The sequence below is a fragment of the Brachyhypopomus gauderio genome, chromosome 6, assembly GCF_052324685.1.
Source record: "Brachyhypopomus gauderio isolate BG-103 chromosome 6, BGAUD_0.2, whole genome shotgun sequence".
NCBI lineage: Eukaryota > Metazoa > Chordata > Actinopteri > Gymnotiformes > Hypopomidae > Brachyhypopomus > Brachyhypopomus gauderio.
In genome coordinates, this window is record NC_135216.1 from 15,291,478 (window position 1) to 15,311,664 (window position 20,187).

General features: G+C 44.0%; 3 protein-coding genes across 6 annotated transcripts; 2 read left to right on the forward strand and 1 right to left on the reverse strand.

Moving 5' to 3' along the window:
* Positions 1-95: 95 nt before the first annotated feature.
* Positions 96-9,914, reverse strand: ptdss1b (phosphatidylserine synthase 1b). Of its 4 annotated transcripts, XM_077009052.1 has the most exons (13): positions 9,538-9,895; positions 9,115-9,206; positions 8,796-8,840; positions 8,592-8,716; positions 7,009-7,167; positions 5,028-5,179; positions 3,780-3,921; positions 3,509-3,621; positions 3,056-3,121; positions 2,492-2,591; positions 2,156-2,224; positions 1,785-1,851; positions 96-1,634 (listed from the first exon to the last, which is right to left on the reverse strand). In XM_077009052.1, the coding sequence occupies exons 1-13, from the start codon at positions 9,714-9,716 to the stop codon at positions 1,537-1,539; spliced, it is 1,407 nt and encodes a 468-aa protein (XP_076865167.1). In that variant the 5' UTR covers positions 9,717-9,895; the 3' UTR covers positions 96-1,536. The 4 variants fall into 4 exon arrangements, 2 of the variants coding, with proteins under 2 accessions (XP_076865167.1, XP_076865166.1); XR_013131830.1 differs by having other exon boundaries at positions 1,553-1,634; positions 1,785-2,224; positions 9,538-9,898; XR_013131831.1 differs by lacking the exon at positions 7,009-7,167 and having other exon boundaries at positions 1,553-1,634; positions 1,785-2,224; positions 9,538-9,904.
* On the forward strand, positions 9,240-16,445 carry LOC143517001 (tektin-2-like). The gene is made up of 12 exons (XM_077009053.1): positions 9,240-9,344; positions 10,240-10,610; positions 10,738-10,906; positions 12,196-12,321; positions 12,823-13,028; positions 13,131-13,274; positions 13,413-13,527; positions 13,627-13,691; positions 14,924-14,966; positions 15,046-15,189; positions 15,297-15,376; positions 16,153-16,445. The coding sequence occupies exons 2-12, from the start codon at positions 10,606-10,608 to the stop codon at positions 16,334-16,336; spliced, it is 1,281 nt and encodes a 426-aa protein (XP_076865168.1). The 5' UTR covers positions 9,240-9,344; positions 10,240-10,605; the 3' UTR covers positions 16,337-16,445.
* Positions 16,446-16,573: 128 nt separating this feature from the next.
* On the forward strand, positions 16,574-19,471 carry stmnd1 (stathmin domain containing 1). The gene is made up of 5 exons (XM_077009054.1): positions 16,574-16,926; positions 17,116-17,245; positions 17,374-17,504; positions 17,612-17,740; positions 17,961-19,471. The coding sequence occupies exons 1-5, from the start codon at positions 16,858-16,860 to the stop codon at positions 18,225-18,227; spliced, it is 726 nt and encodes a 241-aa protein (XP_076865169.1). The 5' UTR covers positions 16,574-16,857; the 3' UTR covers positions 18,228-19,471.
* The last annotated feature ends 716 nt before the right edge of the window (positions 19,472-20,187 follow it).

Here is a 20,187-nt window from a genome sequence, read left to right on the forward strand (position 1 = left end):
TTACCAATCTAGTGCATGTACTGTAATTAGTCATAAACAGACACCATACTAGAAAATAAACATTCCACATTTCAAAATTCTGCTTGAGAGATTTATTCGACAATATTGTAATACTATATTACCAGGCATTTCAGAAAATTCCTGCAAAATCCTCTTGATGGTGCTCAAGTACAAAATCATATAAACCTATACTGTACATGCAATTCAAGCAAAGTTGTAGTGCAGACCCTGCATAAAATTCATGATATTGGTACATTAATTTACATTTGTACAATAATAAAATAGGCTGTTATGGTCTGTCTAGAAATACTGCAGTAGTAGTTTCACATCATAACATACACAAAACATACTCTGCAAAACCTCAGTGGAAAGAAACAATAAGTCAAATATATCAAGGATTTTCAAGGACCACATGTATCCCCAGGTGAACTCTGATTTGGTAATTATACACATACGTTACTGAACATTTACATACTGCCATTAGCTCCACTGATAGTTTGGTCCTCTCATTTTTTGGAGACATTTACCCTCAATTCCAATACCCGCAATAATATACAGCACCTAAATCTCAATTATCACAGTTAAGAGGGACACAACATAGCCATCATCATGATCAATAATGTTATAATAAACCTTCATGAGCATGTTATTATACTTATTAATTAATAGTTGTCATTAGTTTATTTATTCTTAAGCATTTGTTTGATTTTCCTCTTAAATTGTTAATTTTTGTAAACAGAAAAAAAATCATTGTACTGCAACCTTTTCTTGATGGTGGCACCGATATGCAGGTGGGCTGTTTTACAAAAGATTAATATTGGCATTGTGAAAACTTAAGGCACTGTGATCTCTGGTTGCCATCAAACCAAATCCCCCAAGGACATTTAGGCATAATGAACTGGATATACAGTTTCCGAAAAAAGGAACACAGCCAGGACTCGGGAATGTCTCAGTTTATTCCTTCAGTCTTATTTGGTTGCAAAATTGTCCCAGTGGCATCCATAGCTATAGAACTGTCCAGTTGATAACAGTGGTGTAGGAAGATGGGCAAAGAGGCACCATGGCTGATTTAGTTATGAAAAAACCTAGCTTGGGGTCACAGTTCAGACTTGAAAAACAGTACCACTACATTATCCAGTGAATGCCACTTGTGCCTTACTTTGTTTAGTAGCAACCATTAAAGAATTCTTCAAACCTTATTTACTAGGTTTCCATAACAACCTGGTGCTCAGCAATGTGTGCTGGTAGTGACCGGTCTCGCCCCTCCACATCTCCATGGCGTCCTGGTGAACCGTATACCTCTCCTTACAGTTACAGCAGCGTCTCTTACTGGGAGGACTGGAAGGACTGGGAGGACACTAGCTCCCCTGCTAGCTCCCCTGCTAGCTACCCTCCTAGCTACCCTCCTAGCTACCCTGCTAGCTACCCTGCTAGCTCCCCTGCTAGCTCCCCTGCTAGCTCCCCTGCTAGCTACCCTCCTAGCTACCCTGCTAGCTCCCCTGCTAGCTACCCTCCTAGCTACCCTGCTAGCTCCCCCTACTGCTGGCTCCTGGTTCCGTTTGCCCTCCTCCTTCCCAAGTCTCTCCTCCTCCGGCGAGACGTCCGGGAGCTGCTGCTGCTGGGGCTCCTGTCAGCTTGAGGAGGGAAAAGAAAAAGAGGCAGAATGGTAGTCTTCACTCCTCTAACCCAGCAGTGATGATTTTGAACAGATGCCTCTTAAGAGAAGAAATAACCTCAGGGTTTAGGCACCCTTCATAAACCGAGCCTACAGATACACAGCTTACCTGTAAAAGGTTCGGGTGTATAACCGCATGAGTATGTGAAATTGCTTTCATCACAGTCAGAGGTGCTCTGAAGGAAAGAGTTTACATAACCGATTATTCGTTAAGAGTGCAGAAACTGGCGTGAGTGGTACCCACATAGAAAGGCAAGTCAAAATGTTTCTTTATGAACTACAGCTATTGGAACTTTGCAGAACTTTTGTGCACACATCACACAAAGATGTCAAGCAGTTAAGATGGTTAGTGACGGGCGTAAGGACGCATCCTGCCATTGACGTGAGTCCAAGCAGCTCAGCAAACACTGCAGGGCTTTGATGAGTCACTGTGGCTGTGTGCATGACAGGGTTTCCTCCTGCTGTGATCCACACACTGACCTGCAGCCTGAGGCAGTAGCTCTGCTCATACCACACCATCCCGTACAGGCAGAGAGAGGTGATGAATGCCTGAGGGGAACAAGCGTGGCCGTCATACACCCAGCACATATATGATACAGCACATACACAAGCTTAACATGCTCAAACGTACCGAGATTGCAGCCATTCCTTAAATGTCCTTCAAATAAATATACATAAATAAATAATACATAAATAAACATAAATAAAATTCTGGTGCCACCTGATTAAATCCAGTAATGTGGGAATCTGGGATGTTTGTTTTAGTTTCCACAGAAACATAAAAGGAGCAGAACCCCGTATGCATACGGTACTCACCACACACAAAAGCCAGACCACCACATACACGAGCTGTGTTTTGGAGAAGATGTCTTGTCCAAACTTAATACACGCGAGTGCTTCCAGGAAGGCGATGGCCCTGTGAGGAAGGGGATGTGGGTCAGGACACAAGTGATCTCAGTGCATTACAGCTGTCTGAACTAGGGCGCATTAAGGATACTACACAGAAGAGCCTCGTGTCTTATCCAGGTGCTGCAGGTAATTCTTACTGCTCCTGCTTGATGCTTCTCCCTGGGGTTCATCAAACTAACCCTCATGGAGCAGGAACGATGCTTTTAGCCCTTGAAAGAGCTGTTTTTATCATTTAGATTTATTTATCATTTATCCATTGTTATCAGTATATGTCAACTATACATGCAGTGTTCAGAAATAATATCATTTATTCAGTGTTAGGGTTAGTTGTATTACTAGCAGTAATACTACACTGCTAGTAACAGTGTTAACGGTAGCAGTAGTATTAGATCAAGTTAAGGAGACAGAAAAGGAGAGGAGGAGAGAAATTAAAGAGAAAATGAGATAATAAAGGTTAAAGCTTATACTCACCCAAACACCCAACACTGGGTTCCCACTCTTTTACACTGCGTGTCTGTAAGATATGCATAGTACTGCCTAAAATAAACAGAAGTTTTTTTAATTTACACATAGTACATCACAATTAGAGACACGGACTGAACTATCTGCGGGGACAGCGGACCTCTCTGTTGTTAGCTCGGTATGTCCACTGCAGTAGGTCTCACCCTTCATCCATCAAGCACAATCAAGGTGAATTTTTTCATGAGCCAAGACTAAAAGACTCCAACTATCAACATGATTTAATTTGTGTGTCATAACTATCAAAGTAATTTATTTAATGTGGTACCGACACATCCATAGAATGAGGACTCAGGACACGTACAGTTCTTGTAGAGTAACAAACACAGAATCCAGTTGTCTGGCCAGCATTGCCGTAAGCGTGGTCAGTGTATAATAATGTATGGAGTCTGAGCAGGACCATACCGTACAGTTGGGGCAGTAATGATCCCGATGAAGAGGATTCGGCACCAGCTGAGAGGATGAGAGGCCGGGAACACGAAGATGTGCTTCAGGAAGAACGTGTTTAGCTCCGTGAGCTGGGCAACCAACAGAAGAGCACAAAAACAGGCGTCTTATGACACATGCAGCCTAAATGATGTAAACACATATTAAAACAAGGGTCCCAGGAAATAGTAGTCTCCATAATGAATGAATACTTAGACAGGAAAATAACTCAATCCAGAATCCAAGCCACCTGCCAGAAGATCATGAAGAGGTAGATGCCTGCCACCCTCTGGAATGATGATTTGGGGTCAAACCAGCGCACGTAGGTCCAGCTGGCCGGTGTAAACTGCAGTGCGACGCGTTTTAGCTTCCCGGAGGTGCTGTGGATGTCCCTGGACATATAGATGGACGTGGGAATTACAGCTATCCTTACAAACCCAACGTGAACACGTCCATATACGCTCTCCTTCTGTGCATGGTAGAAAAGACCATCTTAAAGGTGTAGAGAATATGTAAACCCCAACATTAGATTTGGAAGAAAGCCCTGCAGAAAGGCACCTGAGGAACTTGGTTAGCTGACCACAGATGTCCCCCTCATTAGATAATAAAGCTAATCTATCGTTGCCACATTATGGATATCTCTGCATGCTGAAGTGCAGATATCTGGTCTCTCATTTACTCAGGTTCAGCTTGTGACCTCTGACCCTGGGGAATGGATTTTCATGACTCAAAGGGCAAAACTCGACGTCAAAAGTGTGTGTCCAAAATGCTATAAGTCTATAAGTCAAATACAAGTCCCAGGAACACATGAAAATTTTTGTATAATACCAAACATGAGTGTTGATTTAAACATTTAGCAAACTAAATAAGAAAATAAAAAGATACAAAAAACAAAACACCACCAGAATTGGCTCATCAGAGCTGATCTGTAAACAATTCAGGCATGGTCCTAATATTCTAATGAGTCACAGGCCTCTGTCCAATCCCACCTCCTTCCTCCACCTGCTACACCAATCAAACAGAACTGCACACAGTGACACAAGTGGGGAGAATCAGGATTGGCCAACCATACATATATGAATCTACCAGTGCAGGTTTTGAAAATGATTACAGTAAACTACACTTGCTGGGATTCTCCTTTTTTAAGCTATGCAAATGCTATGAAACAACAAAAATACTAACATGTGGTGGCACAGATGTAGTGACAGTCTTTGCGCACGCATTAAACTGGGATTCCTGGGGTGTAATGTCAAAGGTCACAGCCAATCATATACCATCTAAGCGACTATTAAGAAGGATGAATAAAATGTACTCTAATGAAAAGCACACTCTGCAATATTATGCAGTTATGCAAGAGACCAGTCTGTAGGAGCGGTGAGGAGTAGAGGCAGCACAGCGATGCTCACATTCAGCAGACCAGGCCCTGGAGTTCAGTCTGTCTCACAGCCAATCACAGCACCCCCAGGACGGAGGACGATCCCCAGAGCGGCAGGCTCACCTGATGCTGGCCCAGTGGTACCTGCGCATCTCCAGGAAGCAACACACCGTCATCCCGAGCCATATGCCACCTCCGTTACACAGCAGGATGTCCAGAACCACCTGGTCCCACCAGCACTCTGCAAAGTTAGGCAGTAAGTGCATGAAGAACAGCTGAGGGGAAAGAAGGTGTGGTAATGAAGAGTAAGACAGATGAGGGGAGAGAGGGAGAGAGAGAGAGGGAGAGAGAGAGGGGAGGGGGAAAAAAGAGAAACAAGATTATAGAGAAATTAATCAACTGCTTCAGAAATCGAAACACTGCAACACTCATGATGTCTTAACATATGGAATGTGCTTCTTGTAAAACCTTTATACACCAGAAGCTGATTACAGTGTTTATCCCTCGTGTACTTAACTAAAGCTCCAGGAGGACTGCAGCATAAACAGGTACTCAATGTGATCCTGCACAACAACTTTCACTAATGACCACTGCTTCTCTCCCAGGAAAGTTATTGCACGGCTAGACACACTGCAACCCCCACGGGGCTCTGGTAAATACCTGGACACACAGCGTCCCACACGGGGCTCTGGTAAATACCTGGACACACTGCAGCCCACACGGGGCTCTGGTAAATACCTGGACACACTGCAACCCACACGGGTCTCTGGTAAATACCTGGACACACGGCAGCCCACACGGGTCTCTGGTAAATACCTGGACACACTGCAGCCCACACGGGGCTCTGGTAAATACCTGAACACACTGCAGCCCACACGGAGCTCTGGTAAATACCTGGACACACTGCAGCCCACACGGGGCTCTGGTAAATACCTGGACACACTGCAGCCCACACGGGGCTCTGGTAAATACCTGGACACACGGCAGCCCACACGGGTCTCTGGTAAATACCTGGACACACGGCAGCCCACACGGGTCTCTGGTAAATACCTGGACACACGGCAGCCCACACGGGTCTCTGGTAAATACCTGGACACACTGCAGCCCACACGGGGCTCTGGTAAATACCTGGACACACGGCAGCCCACACGGGTCTCTGGTAAATACCTGGACACACTGCAGCCCACACGGGGCTCTGGTAAATACATGGACACACTGTAGCCCACACGGAGCTCTGGTAAATACCTGGACACACTGCAGCCCACACGGAACTCTGGTAAATACCTGGACACACTGCAACCCCCATGGGGCTCTGGTAAATACCTGGACACACTGCAGCCCACACGGAGCTCTGGTAAATACCTGGACACACGGCAGCCCACACGGGTCTCTGGTAAATACCTGGACACACTGCAGCCCACACGGGGCTCTGGTAAATACATGGACACACTGTAGCCCACACAGAGCTCTGGTAAATACCTGGACACACTGCAGCCCACACGGAGCTCTGGTAAATACCTGGACACACTGCAACCCCCATGGGGCTCTGGTAAATACCTGGACACACTGCAGCCCACACGGAGCTCTGGTAAATACCTGGACACACGGCAGCCCACACGGAGCTCTGGTAAATACCTGGACACACTGCAGCCCACACGGGGCTCTGGTAAATACATGGACACACTGTAGCCCACACGGAGCTCTGGTAAATACCTGGACACACTGCAGCCCACACGGGGCTCTGGTAAATACCTGGACACACTGCAGCCCACACGGAGCTCTGGTAAATACCTGGACACACGGCAGCCCACACGGAGCTCTGGTAAATACCTGGACACACGGCAGCCCACACGAGGCTCTGGTAAATACATAGCTCATGGCTCAGGAGAGTCATGGTTGTCAGTAAATCCTGTATTAGTTCCAAGGCTTAATCCCCCACCCTCAGAATAAAATCTTGATAGCCTAACAGAAATTACGTGGCATAACACCTGGCTGACTAACAAGCTTCATAAAGGTCTAATATTCCTGCTTAAAAATGCAGCGCCCTTGTTTAATCCACACTTATCTAGTGTACACAGAGATGATGTCACACTTTAGGCCACACCTCCGTTAGCTCCCATGTGATGCTGATTGTCCAGCACAGTCCATAGCTGCGGATGAGCAGGGCCTTCATGGCCCAGCCGAAGAAATGGCCGAAGGCAAAGATGTCAAAGTGACTGAGGATGCGCTCCTGCGTGATCACGTGACAGTTCACCGCATAGTCCTGCCAACCAGAGACGAGACAGTGAGGGAGACAGACAGTGAGGGAGACAGACAGTGAGGGAGACAGACAGTGAGGGAGACAGACAGTGAGGGAGACAGACAGTGAGGGAGACAGACAGTGAGGGAGACAGACAGTGAGGGAGACAGACAGTAAGGGAGACAGACAGTGAGGGAGACAGACAGTGAGGGAGACAGACAGCGAGGGAGACAGACAGCGAGGGAGACAGATTTGGGCTGTGCAGAATATCTACAGTGCCCTTCACAGAAACAACCTTTATGTTTATGTTATTTATTAGGTTATTATTATATATTAAATTATGTTATTTATTAGCTTCCTTATTTATGTTAGGAACCTAACCCTGATACCAAGGGTCAAAGAGCAACCCAGTAAGTCAGAGGTCAACTGTTCTCAGCGGGGTGCTGCTTTACTGCCCGTTCATGAATCTCATATCACCGGATTATCACTGTGTAGCATTGAGGTGGTCTACTCAACCCTGACACTATCAACCTGACTGAAACACACACTCGCTCGCACACACATTCGCTCGCACGCACACTCGCTCGCACACAGGCACGCACGCATACAAAAGGCTTGGAACCATGTTTAGTATAACTATAGTGAAAGTTAGTATGATTTCTATTAGTAATAGATGGTGTGTCAGCAGTCAACGTCTAACGTGAGGCTGATGCACTATGGTGTCTGTGCCAATCCTGAACCGGGCCAGGAGTTCCCAACACCATCGTAACATGAAGGTCATCTTTAAATGGCAGAAAGAGTGTTACACTGAACACGCACTCTCATTTAAGACTTGTTTAACTCTATGGTGCTTTTGAAGAAATGGGGTCTCGACTCTTGACAGAATTACTGAGACTACAGTGTCTGAGTGGAGTAAGGGCACAAAAACCAGCTAATTATTTCATTTTCTTTCTTTCACATTCCTGACATGCAACCTCAGTAAAAACAGAGATTTCAAAGCATATACAATTAACCATAGAGCCCTTAGTCAGGCGATCAAGAGAGCGTAAGCACACGACGAGCATTAACTAAAAGCTACAGCCCAACAGGCTCACGTCTCTTCAGCAGAGCAGAAACAGCGAGATATGTGATCCACTCCACTACCACCCCCTTCAGTAGCATGTGACATGGCGGACTGAGATCTAACATCTGGAGAGCACACACCGCCTCCTCGAGCAGACGTCAGTGCCCTCATTTGAACGCAACATTATCTTCATCTAATCTTAGATCCAAGCATCCTCAGCATTCTTGGGAAGCAGGACATGACGTCACTCCCGAAACCGAAAGAACCGGCCCCCGCATGACGGGCCAAGGCCCTCGGTCTCACTCACTCACAGCCGCTCGGCAGGTAAGTCCTGCAACATGGAAACACAGCCAATGAGACGGGGACGAAAGGTCCGATCGCTCACCATGACGTCAGCCTCCCGGGTGGCGAACCGCAGGTCCGGGTCCAGCCAGTACAGGAGAACCTTCACCTGGTCCCAGCTGAGGAAGATGAGGAACACCAAAAACAGGAAGTACAGGACACTGAGACCTGTCAAAGATGGAACATAGTTCAGGGATCTCAGTCCATAAACCTGCAACAGCACTAAACCAGCAGCAGGTCTACTCACCAAACACCATGCGCCATACTGCTGGGTGTGGTCGTACAAACGGACCTGGAGAAACAGTTCAGCTTTTAGACAGTGCAAACACCTCCATAAAGGCACCAGGTTTACCAGATTATTCATTAACACCCTGTGCAAATACCTTTTAATGTGCAATACACACAAAGCCAATCCATTGTAGTAAAAAATTGCATAATTATACATTTTGAAAAGATTCATTTAAAAATGATCTTATAATTAAAAATAACCCTCAATACAATTAAATTAAGCTAAAGCTTCTCAAGAGGTCAGGAATGCTGCAAACGTAAATGATTGTAGCCTGTACCATTTGGGAAAGCCAAGATACTGATAACGAGGAAGAAGGAGACGACTAGAAGAATGCCCACGCGCAGGTTACCGTCACCGTCAGCATCATTTCTGTCAGAGGTTCAAAAATGGTTTAAGATCATCATCGGCACATTGAAGGAAGTGATTACAATGAGGAGCCTTACAACACAGCCATATGATGAAGACGCTGTCAGGACCCTCAGGCTCATCACTTACATCTCAAATACGGTACACTCATTACAGTACGAAATAATCCAGTTATTCTTACCACAAAAGTTTAAAATCATTTAGGTGAACTATTGCAATGCAAAAGATAATAATAGTTACCGTCTATGTCAGCAAATACAACGAATTTAATGCTTGGTAGGATTACAGGCATGCAAAACAATGATGTCCAAGAAGAAAACTTTCGGTACATTACCTGGTGAACGCAAAGTACATTAAACTAATCACGGTGAACGTCAGTAAAGTGATCGTATGGGGTTTGTAAAAGAATTCTATAGTAATATCCTCCACTTGTTGCTCGTTTATCATCCGAAAATGAAGTTTATAATTAACGTCATCTTTACAAAGCGTCCGAGAGATCTGCGTGGATGCCATAATGCACCACAAAAGCGGCCCAGTTAAAGCGCTGTACTCTACTGTGAAGTGGATGGAAGTGACAAGAACCTTCGCGTACGTGGTTGATTGAACCAAGTATCAGCTCAGCGCACGTTATTGGCTGATGGAGTTTCCACAGTTGTAACGCCTTTTCTCATTTGTAGAGCCGCGTCACACTGAGTTGATCCCGTGGGCGGCGGTAAATAGCCCCAAGATATCACGTTTTGATTGCAGTAAATCCGTGATGCAAGAAATGATTGGTCCAATGGCGCCATCTGGTGGCTCGATAAAGAACCAAACGTTAATACTTCATTGTCGGTTGTGCTGTCAGCGTCATTTCAGTGTAAAATATAACTGATGCATGAGAACTACGACGCATGAGACATGACCAGTTTGTGCGTGTTACACAGTGTATGCAGTTTATACTTTTATGCAATGTATGCTTGCTGAAGGGTAACTGAGTTTATCTAAACTATGACATTTGGTCCCAGACTATGTTTAGTGATCATCTTTTTGCCTACAGATCAAACATCTGTTGCTGAGAAGTCCAGCATCTGTAGTAGCAGTGAACCAGAACTGTAAGGATGCCAATGCTTATGATCAATGAGACTGATTTCAAATGTTTGTATTGCTCTAAATGCCCATGAACTGCAGCCATAGTTGTACGTACTAATTATATGTGTAGGCTTATGGACGTCTGAGGTCATAGGCATTCTATTCTATGTCTATGGAAATGTAATCATCACAGATATGTATACATTCAATTTAAGAAATGCTTTGTTTTGAGTTTTGTTATATGTTTCACTGTCAAATTTCAAACCCCTCAATAATAAGTAATCTTCAGTGCTCTCAGTTTGTCAGTTTTCTCTTTATTTCTTAGAAAGGCTTCATGTGGTAAGTAATGTTAGTAATGACATTTGCCATTAATGTTTTAGCTCTAAACTAAACCTCTAAGTATTTTATTTTGCTTTATGAGATGTCTGTTGCTTTGACTGTGGTCCTGACTCATCCCCGCCCACAGGAGAGCTCATGACTTAAAGGGTGGCTTCCTGAAGCCTGCCCCAAAATACACGCAGCTAGACTGGTCCAACAACAACCAGTTAATCACAAGCAGGTGTGAGCTGCAGAGAACAGCAGCAGGTCAGCTCAGCCAAGACCTGCGATGTGTGCGTGAAGATGCCAGCGCCCAGGTGAAGACTCTCAGCAGCCGCCGTTATCCAGTCAGCTGATCGTTCAGTTGTCATATAACTTTACTCTTCATTAACAGGCTACTTCTAGTTCATTTAATACTTTTAGTTCTAACTCTGGGTCTAATTTAAGGTCTTTGATCTAGTTTGTCATTCTGTGGTATCTTAAATCCACTTCCGTATTGTACTGTTTATAGTAATTTTCAGTGTTGCGAATAACTCCGTTAAAAGTAACGGCGTCGTTTTGTCAGTAACGGGATAATATAATTAGTTACTTTTCCTGTCGTTACAATGCCGTTTACGTTACTGGTCATTAAAAGCGGTGCGTTACTATATATTGATATACTAATGCGAGCGGACCGCTGCCCAGGCTAGTGAGGAGTAACAGATCTCGATAGGTCACAGGTCTTTGTGTAACACCTGTTTAACTTAACAAGTCAGTAAGCGATTAGCTAAGGCAGCGTTATGGTAGCCAATCAGAACCTGGGTTTTTACACGCGCGCCGAAGCACGCGAGTGACACGACACAAACGGAGAAGGGGCCGAAATGGCGTCAGAAGCAAGCCGAAGAAAACTAGCATTTTCAAGACGATACAAACATTATTTAAGAAAATACTTGAAGTTCCTGAATGTCTACCAGACTGGGTATTTGATTTATTTAATTAAGAATAGAGGTTTTATTGTTAAGTTTACTTCTGTTGTGAACAAACCAGTTGTCTCAGGTTGAGAGAATTTAATTTAATTTCATAGATGTAAATGCACTTTATATAGTGTAACTGTTTACTTTTGCTTTTTTTTTTTTTTTTCAAAGATTTGGGATTTTAAAGGATTTTATCCTGCACTGGTCTGTGGATGTGCAATAAATATCAAAAGTTAAACAATTTTCTGATCTACTCATTTCAACTGACTGTGAAAACTGCTTAAAAAAAAAAACTTAATTAATTGGCATATAACCTTTTTTTAACTGTAACGCAAATAGTTACTTTCCCTGGTAACGAGTTACTTTTATTATAGAGTAATTCAGTTACTAACTCAGTTACTTTTTTGAACAAGTAGTGAGTAACTATAACTAATTACTTTTTTAAAGTAACGTTCCCAACACTGGTAATTTTTATTATCATCTTTTAGATTTTAATCCACTCTATTTTTTTACTTTTCCTGAAAAGCTTTGTTACGGTGCCCTCTGTGCAAACACTGTGGACATGGAGGTCAATCCTCTACACATAGAGGGTGATTTGAAATTTGAGAGGGGAAAATGCTATTTTAATGTGTCTCTTTTTTTTTTTTCCTTAGATTCGCTGGGCCACTCAAAACACAGAATCAGATCTCTGTTGCCGTGTAGAAGAGCTAAAACTTTGGAAGAGTGAAATGGCTGAAAGTATCAGTCAGGTTGATCAGGAGATATCTCAACTAGAGCAGGTACATCAGATAGCACAACAGCCCCCCTGCTATGCTTAAGAGTCTTCACTATGTACTGAGTTCTTGAAGTGATTTCTTTTGTTAAAATTGGACACAATTGCAAAATGTCAAACATAAATGCATGCCACCCTAAACTTCCCAGAAACCACTGGGAAGATTTAGTAAATAAAGCTTGAATCAAATGGATGTCCATGGAAACTGGCAGCATGTCGTAACTGTGGTGCAACATTGTGCAGATAGTGATTCTTAACAATAAATTGGGTCAAGCTATAGAACTAGAGCCTAATTTCTGCCCTGGGCAACATCCATTCTTGCACCTGCCTGTCTATGCATAGTGGTCCTATTGCAAATCAGACGTGATCCAATTTCATTTTGCCACAATGGACTTGATTTAGATTTTAAAATCTTTTTCTAAGCTATTTGGATGAGATTTAAGGTTAAAAGTCAGAGTTCGGTGCCTGAGTTCTGGTTGTCAAGGATCCCAATCTCTGGCCCGTGCAGGTGAAGGCCAGCGCAGAGACGTGCCTGCAGGAGACGTCCCTTCACCGGCAGATCCTCGGGGAGTGTGTGGCACTGCGGGATGGGCGCTTGGGTGTGGACCTCGTCCATGACCACGTGGAGGCGCACTTGAGCGCAGAAGTCAAGCTGTGTGAGCATGTCAAGCACCTGAGTCAGCAGAGTATTCTCGATCTTCTGGAGCTTCTAAGGTCAACTAAAAAAAGTCATATGCACTTTGAAAGACACACTAACTCTCTTATCTTGGTCTGAACATTATGTTTGTGTACAACCTGTTTCAAATTGATCTCTAGGACACTGAAGGATTTGCGCAGACAACTGTTACATGACCAGACAGACAAGGACAAGGCTGCCACACTAAACAGTCAATGCCTTATGTTGGACCCCCAGTCACCCAGCATTGGATACAGATACCAAGTGTCCAGTACTGCCAATGGGTTTGTCTGTCAGAGTCTCCCCTGTTACATGTTTTCAATGTATTCTAATGTTTTCACTGCACCTCAGTAATCTTCCTCGATACATGTTTGTGTTATTAACAGTACCAAGTACTAGTACAAAGTCTTTATCAAATACAGAGCCTTGACATACAAGCAGTGGGAAGCCCACTGCAAGAGTCTGAAGGAAGGGGCGGAGAGGGTGATCACAGACTCCTCCTACTTCCGCAGTAACACGCAGCACAAGCTGTCTGAGGTAGGGCACATGGCATGAAGCGGTGTCACTTATATGCGTCTTTCATCTTTATCATTTTAACGTTGCCAAGCGGAGTGCATTTGCCTGTCCGCCCTGCAGCTCACGAACGCTCTGAGGAGCCAGCGTGGTGCCACGGAGTTCTCCTTTCGCAAGAGGCTAGATGAACTTAGCAGTAGAGCTGGGCGATATGGCCCTCCAAAAAAATCTTCGATTAATTTTTTTTTATCCGATTTTCGATTTTAATAGATTTATTTTTCTCTACTAAAAAACTACAGATGATAAAGGAATGGTAAAAAAAAGTTTTAATTTATTTTTCACTTAAATGTCCCCTTTGGGGTTAAAGTGCAACCAGAAACAAGCAAAAAACAATTGTAAACAAGTGAGAACATTCAGTAACTTTTAGAAGGCTTTCTCCAACATAGTTTAAGCATGGACACAATGCAACCTCAAACTTAAAATAAATAAATAAATAAAACACACCCTCAAAAAATAAATAGATATAAATAATTTGGTGCCCTTTAATAAAATGGAAAACAAATACAATTTAACAATTCTTGCATGTTGCGTACTGACAGTCACGCTGTCTACATTCTGATTAAGAACAGGGCTCCCCTCACTTTAGCCTAAATTCCAGCACTTTTCAAACCCGAAACACAATGTAACATTAAAATTCGTCAGGTAAATGTTCCTTCCACTGTTTTTGAGGGGTGTTTCTTTATACTACCACAGTTTATACTTTATACTACCATAGTTGCCAGGTTCGCGTTTTCACGCCAAATTGGGCTTGTTTGAAAATCCAGCCACGGGTAAAAATTCTGGGGTCGCGGGGTGCGGTTTTTTGGGCTACATTTGAATTGGGCTACCGCGGGAGTTACAAGTCAACACTAAGAATGGATCGCGATATAATACTTAATTTGTCTCCATTTTACACACTCGCGAGGTGTGCGGAGCCGCGCGCTATGGTCACTCGCGAAAGTATAATCCATTGAAGCGGGTTTGGTGACCGAGGCAGAAACTGCTTAATCCAAAATATCCCGTGGAGGGAAACTTTATTGACAGCGCAACTGAACAATAGAACTCTTCGCTCTCTCCCTCTATCGGTTTCAAACACACCTTACAGCGAGGACTTGTTTGGTCTACGAAACCGAACCAACTCCAGATCACGGAGCTAGTTGCTCTTTTCTTGGACACAAGTTCCGCCGTCATGTTTGTGTGTGTGTGTGTGTGTGTGTTGAGGGTGGATGGGTGGGAGGTGCTAAACTCACTGAACTACGGGAGCCCACAGTGCAGCGTCGGTGGTGAAAATTAAATCTCAGAAAATCGATTTTCTTAAAAACACATCGTCCTTAACTGTAAATTCGAATTAATAGATAATATCGATTAATCGCCCAGCTCTACTTAGCAGGGCCAAGGACACGCTCGAGTGGGAGAGGCAACAAGTGAGGCTGTGTTAACTGGGAAGTGCTGAGTACTGGGAGGGTCTGACCGCCATGTGCTAACGCGACATGTCCCCTTCAGGCCACGGACTCTGTGGACGAGCTGCGCGTGGAGATGCAGAAGGTGGAGAGCCAGATCCTCATCTCGGGTTCTGAGGAACAGCTCGCTCAGGCCCGACTGGAAGTCCTGGCCCAGAGAGAGAACTGTGAGCGCTGTCTGGATCAGGTGTGTTGCACGCACAGGTGTCACGCTATGACGGGCTGTCCCTGGCGTGACGCCTCAAAACGTCTGATGCTGCAGCATGGGTGAAGTGACATGAGACTCTGTTGCAGCCACACACCAGCCTCCTGCAGGAGACCACGTGCCTCAGCAGCAACACCTTCTGCCTCAGGAAGAAGCTCCTTCTTTCCCAGTGAGTGAACTGGGATTCATTCTTTCTTGTTCTAGTTCTTTGCCATGATGTTTTTTAACTTTTGTTAAGCATCTCGCAAAACACATGTTCTCTGGGCTTACCATGATTCTCATGATCCCTTACTAGACTTAGACTTAGACAATCTTTATTGTCATTCATTGTACACGGGTGTACGCAGAACGAAATGTTGTTGCTTTTAGGCTCGCACAGTGTACAACAAAATTTTGTATATATAACAAAAAATAAAATGTAATCAATAGATTTTCAGTAACCAGGGTTGAGATAAGATTGCAAAAATGTGACAGATGGCATCAGAGCCGGAGTGGCTAATCGGGAGATTCGGGAGGATTTCCGATGGGCCGGCTCATGTCAATCTCTAGTTTGGGCCGATTAGGATGGAAAAATAATTTTGGGCCGGATTTGGGCATGAAACTCCCAGGCTGAAAAAGTGGCCTACTCCGGCCCTGGATGGCATTCCAGGATTTACCTAAACATGTGGTGAGAGTGTACAATATAGAGATAAATGTTTTTACTATAAAACTGCCTTATGCATAGAGAATCCTATAGATGGCATCATATTATTGTATTGGAAATAGCAGAACTGCCATATCAGCTCTGGGTTTGCTCAGAAATAAATTTCCATTAAATTTGAATTTCATATTATTCACAATCAGTCGTTTCCATATCAAAAACTGGCTTGCAAGTAGTAACATTTGTCTTTCATCATGAGTATTGACTTTATCTCATAGTGATGTCTTGCCACTTATACCACACAGGAAGACACTGGACACAATGTACAGGAATTTGTTCAGTCTGGAGGCGGGCTTAAAGGAAAAGACCCAATCAATTGAGATAGACCAAAAGTGCCAGGAGGTTTGTAGTCATCTTACTGGTCTCCACAGAATACCCATAAAGGCCACGGAACCAGAAGAGACCCAAGCACACCCTGTTCATCTGTGATGTGTTCATGTGATGTGCATGGAAGCAATGGACAGTGCGGATGTGAAAACTGATTCATTTTTGTCTTCCCAGTGTCTAATAAAAATTGTATTAAAAATCCGTACTTTCAGATCCAGCTGTTTGTTTTTATTTTTTGTTGTTGAACATGCAATAGAATAACTTTCAATCTCCATTTATGTATTTATTTATTTAATTGATTGACTTTATTTGAGCTGTGTAAATAATAAAGGTAGATCATTAAAACCAAATGTAAGAATAAAATGACCATTGTATGGTAAATTAAGAGACGTATGAGGTTGCATGTGTGATGTTTACATGTCGGCCTGGCACAAAGTAACAAAGTGTAGCGACCTTGGAAACGTGGGGTCAGATGTATTGTAGCAACGAGTCTTAGCGACACAGAGTCCCTGGCGACGCCGGACACGGGCACGTCGCTCATGTGTAGGAATGCGCTCGCTGTTTAAAATGTTTGAACGTTGATAAGTGTTTGAAACATTTTATCGTTGTCCTAAAGAGTGAAAATGGGTTGCGGGAGCTCGAAACTTTCGGTGGTCGAACCCGTGAAACCGGGCAGCGTGGACGTAAATGAGGTACCGTTTCCGTTCCTCGCGTTGTTTTTATCAGTGAACAACAAACAACAAAAGTTTTTAAGAATGCTCTAAAACATTTCTCCTATTTACACTTGATATGCAGCGATATGAGTATTTGAACGACCTGCTATGGAGTTACACGGTATTTTTGGTGACAGTGGCTTCCGCTACTGCTCTATATTGTAACAGGCTGCAGCAGCGCGTGAGGGTCCGCGCGGTGACTCCGCTGTGTCCAGGAAGACCACAGACAGCGGAGTGGGTCTGGACCCGGGAGACGCCACGGCCTTACCTGTGCCCAGGATACTCCCGCCTTTACGAGGTATACAGGCATAAAATGTCTGCTCATAATGTTTAAGTGCATGATGTACACATTTCATGACGTTACACACACACACACACACACACACAAATCTACTTCAGGTCCGCTCTTCTTCTCTGAACCCTTAGCTCAGAGTCCAGGAATGGCCCATGAGACGGAGAGGCCAGACTCCAGCGTGATCCTGGAGCAACTGCTAAGTCAGGGCATCATTCCAGCCCAGCCCAAAGTCGGGGGTGGTGGAGAAGCCTACAACATCATGGTAGCTAGACTAGTGAGGTGTGATAAAGTGTAAACACAGTGTGCTATGTGCTATGCCAACTGCGTGCGTGCGTGTGTGTGTGTGTGTGTGTGTGTGTTGCTCTGTAGCTGAATGATGCAGATAGACCAAGAAGGAGGCCGCCACCTCGTCTAGAGTCACTCAAGACTCGTAACGGACACGAGGTCACCAGAAAAGACATTGAAGAGAAAATGAAACAAGTAGAGGAGAGAAGAAAGGTACAGCAGACATCACAGCTCTGAAACAGTTCTCCACACCTACCTCACAGTCTGTGTGGTCTGTGTTCATCAGGCATAAACGAAAAGCCAAATCGCCTAACCCTACTCAAAGATACGAGTGCTGACACACACACACACACGGCCAAGCCTGCAGTGTGCGTCATGCGAGCAGCGCCTGCTGTACTAACGGGTCAGTAAACCCAGGTGTACCTGTGAGCAGGTTCGTGAGGAGGAGCTTCGCAGCCGGCTGAGGGCTAAGAGCGCGCGGCCGCGCGGCGCGGCTCCTGACGGGGTTGACGACGCGGGCGCCTCTATGGGTCGGAACCACAGCCCCGCTCCTCCAACCCCGCACCTCCCGGAGCCAGACGGAGAGCCACGCGAGGGTGGCAGCGGAGGACGGGCAGCAGACGGAAGGTGGAGTGACTCTCCAGAGCTGGAGAATGACTCCACCTTTCAGAAGATTGAAGACGTCGATGAGTTCTTTTAGCGCAAGGTTCCTCTTGTGGACCGTGACGCAGAAGTCTGGCCATGCTCGTTTCTGTGCAGGTTATTTTGATAGGACACAAGTCCATACTATAAGAGTACACTGGTTTGGGGAGATTCACACGCATACGGTTCTGCACGTGCACTTTAGAACAATTTAGTTTAGAATATATTGTCTTACTTTTTTAACACTTGACAAGATTGAAGCATATATATTTTTTACTACCTATATTCTTTAATGTACTATTTTCCAAGTGACAGCCATGCACTTGGACAAACAGACATATATTAAGAGTTTTTATTAGAGATTAGCATAGCATAGTGTGAAAATTGGGAAAGATAGGGTACTGAAGATCAAAAGTACATAAAATGTTAAGCAGCTTATATCTTTAGATGTAGATTTTGTGTTAAACCACAGCAATGTTTTTGTATCAATAATCAAATATTTCATAATTACGATATAATGTACTTTTTCTGATTGGTTTACTTATGAATGCATTCAGAAATACATAAAGTCCCCACTTCAGTTGTAATTTTAAGTGTAAATGTATTTCTTTGTGCTTTATAGTTTGTTGCACTGATCTATAAGTCAATATATTGACAGGAAAGTGAACAAGCTGGCAAAACGCAAAACACCTTATAACACGCGGACTCAAGCAGACCACCAGGGGGCACTGTGTGGTTGACTGGTCATTACGTTTGAACGTAGGAAAATTACCATGTGGCCAAGTAGATCTTTATAGGTGTGAATTTGAGAGTGGCCTTTCATGTGGTTGGTGTATGTAACTGTATCTCATAGTAATTAGCACTGTGGCAAAACACTATGCCAGTTGCAATTTGTTAAAACTAGGTCTCATTAAAATGTTAGATGTTTTTCTTTTATAGGTGGAGGTTTTGTGTGTGTGTGTGTGTGTGTGTGTGTGTGTGTGTGTGTGTGTGTGTGTGTGTGTGTGTGTGTGTGTCTTTAGATATGTGTGCAGCACTAAGGCAGCTGCTGGTAATCTGTCTTTTACCCAGGACTGGAACTCACAACTGTAGCCACATCTGTTGAAATTCATATCTGATAACAGCTTTTGACCTGTGGCCTGTGGGCAAAGGAGCACATTTAAACTTAGTGTAAGATGTTTCCTCTTGAAGAGACAATCGTCAAACTTTCAGGGAGCATATTTGTGTAAATGTGCATACACATTTTTTTGACATTTACACTTTTTGCCAGAGGCTTATTTGAAAGTGCATTTTAGTAGCTTTAGTGCAAATGGACTTGGTGAGGTATATGCTTTGTTGATGACTTTCTTCTTATTTATTTTAACCACAAACATGTATACTTTATCATATACTATACTAACCTAGCATGTAGTAGAACTTATGCTGCTTTGTACCTCCTATAAAGTATGTTTAACTCCAGGTTCGTATGACCCCTGACCTATGCATGACACGTGAGAGACAGAAGAAGGAGTTTTGACAGTGCCCCTGTGGATTCATTTATAGACGGCCATTAACAAAAATTATACAAGGATCATATCTCGATTATTTTACTGTTCAATTGTTCAGAACAGTCAAACCACACGACCCAAATGAAGACAGAGATACTAGGGGACGCAACAGGATAGGTTCCCATTGTAATCCAGGTGAAATCCAAGCCTGACACTATTACCCTGCTGCGCTCTGGGTGTGTGGCTGCGCATAAATAAATTAGTGCACTTACCAAGATGCCAAAGATGCTCTCTACCAGGTTCATATCAGCCTCCTGCGGCTGGTCGGCGACCGACGTTTTTTTTTCTGTAAAGCCTCAATTGTGTATCCCAAGGTGCCGAGCGTCAGAAAGTAGGCGAACCGTGGTGGGCCACACCAAACAGACGGCTTCTCCGGTTGCACGCATCCACAAAACACGTATCATTCAGATGACATGGAGGTTTGCAGTCTAAATGAGAGCTCGTATTAATAATTCACTCTGGACCATATTA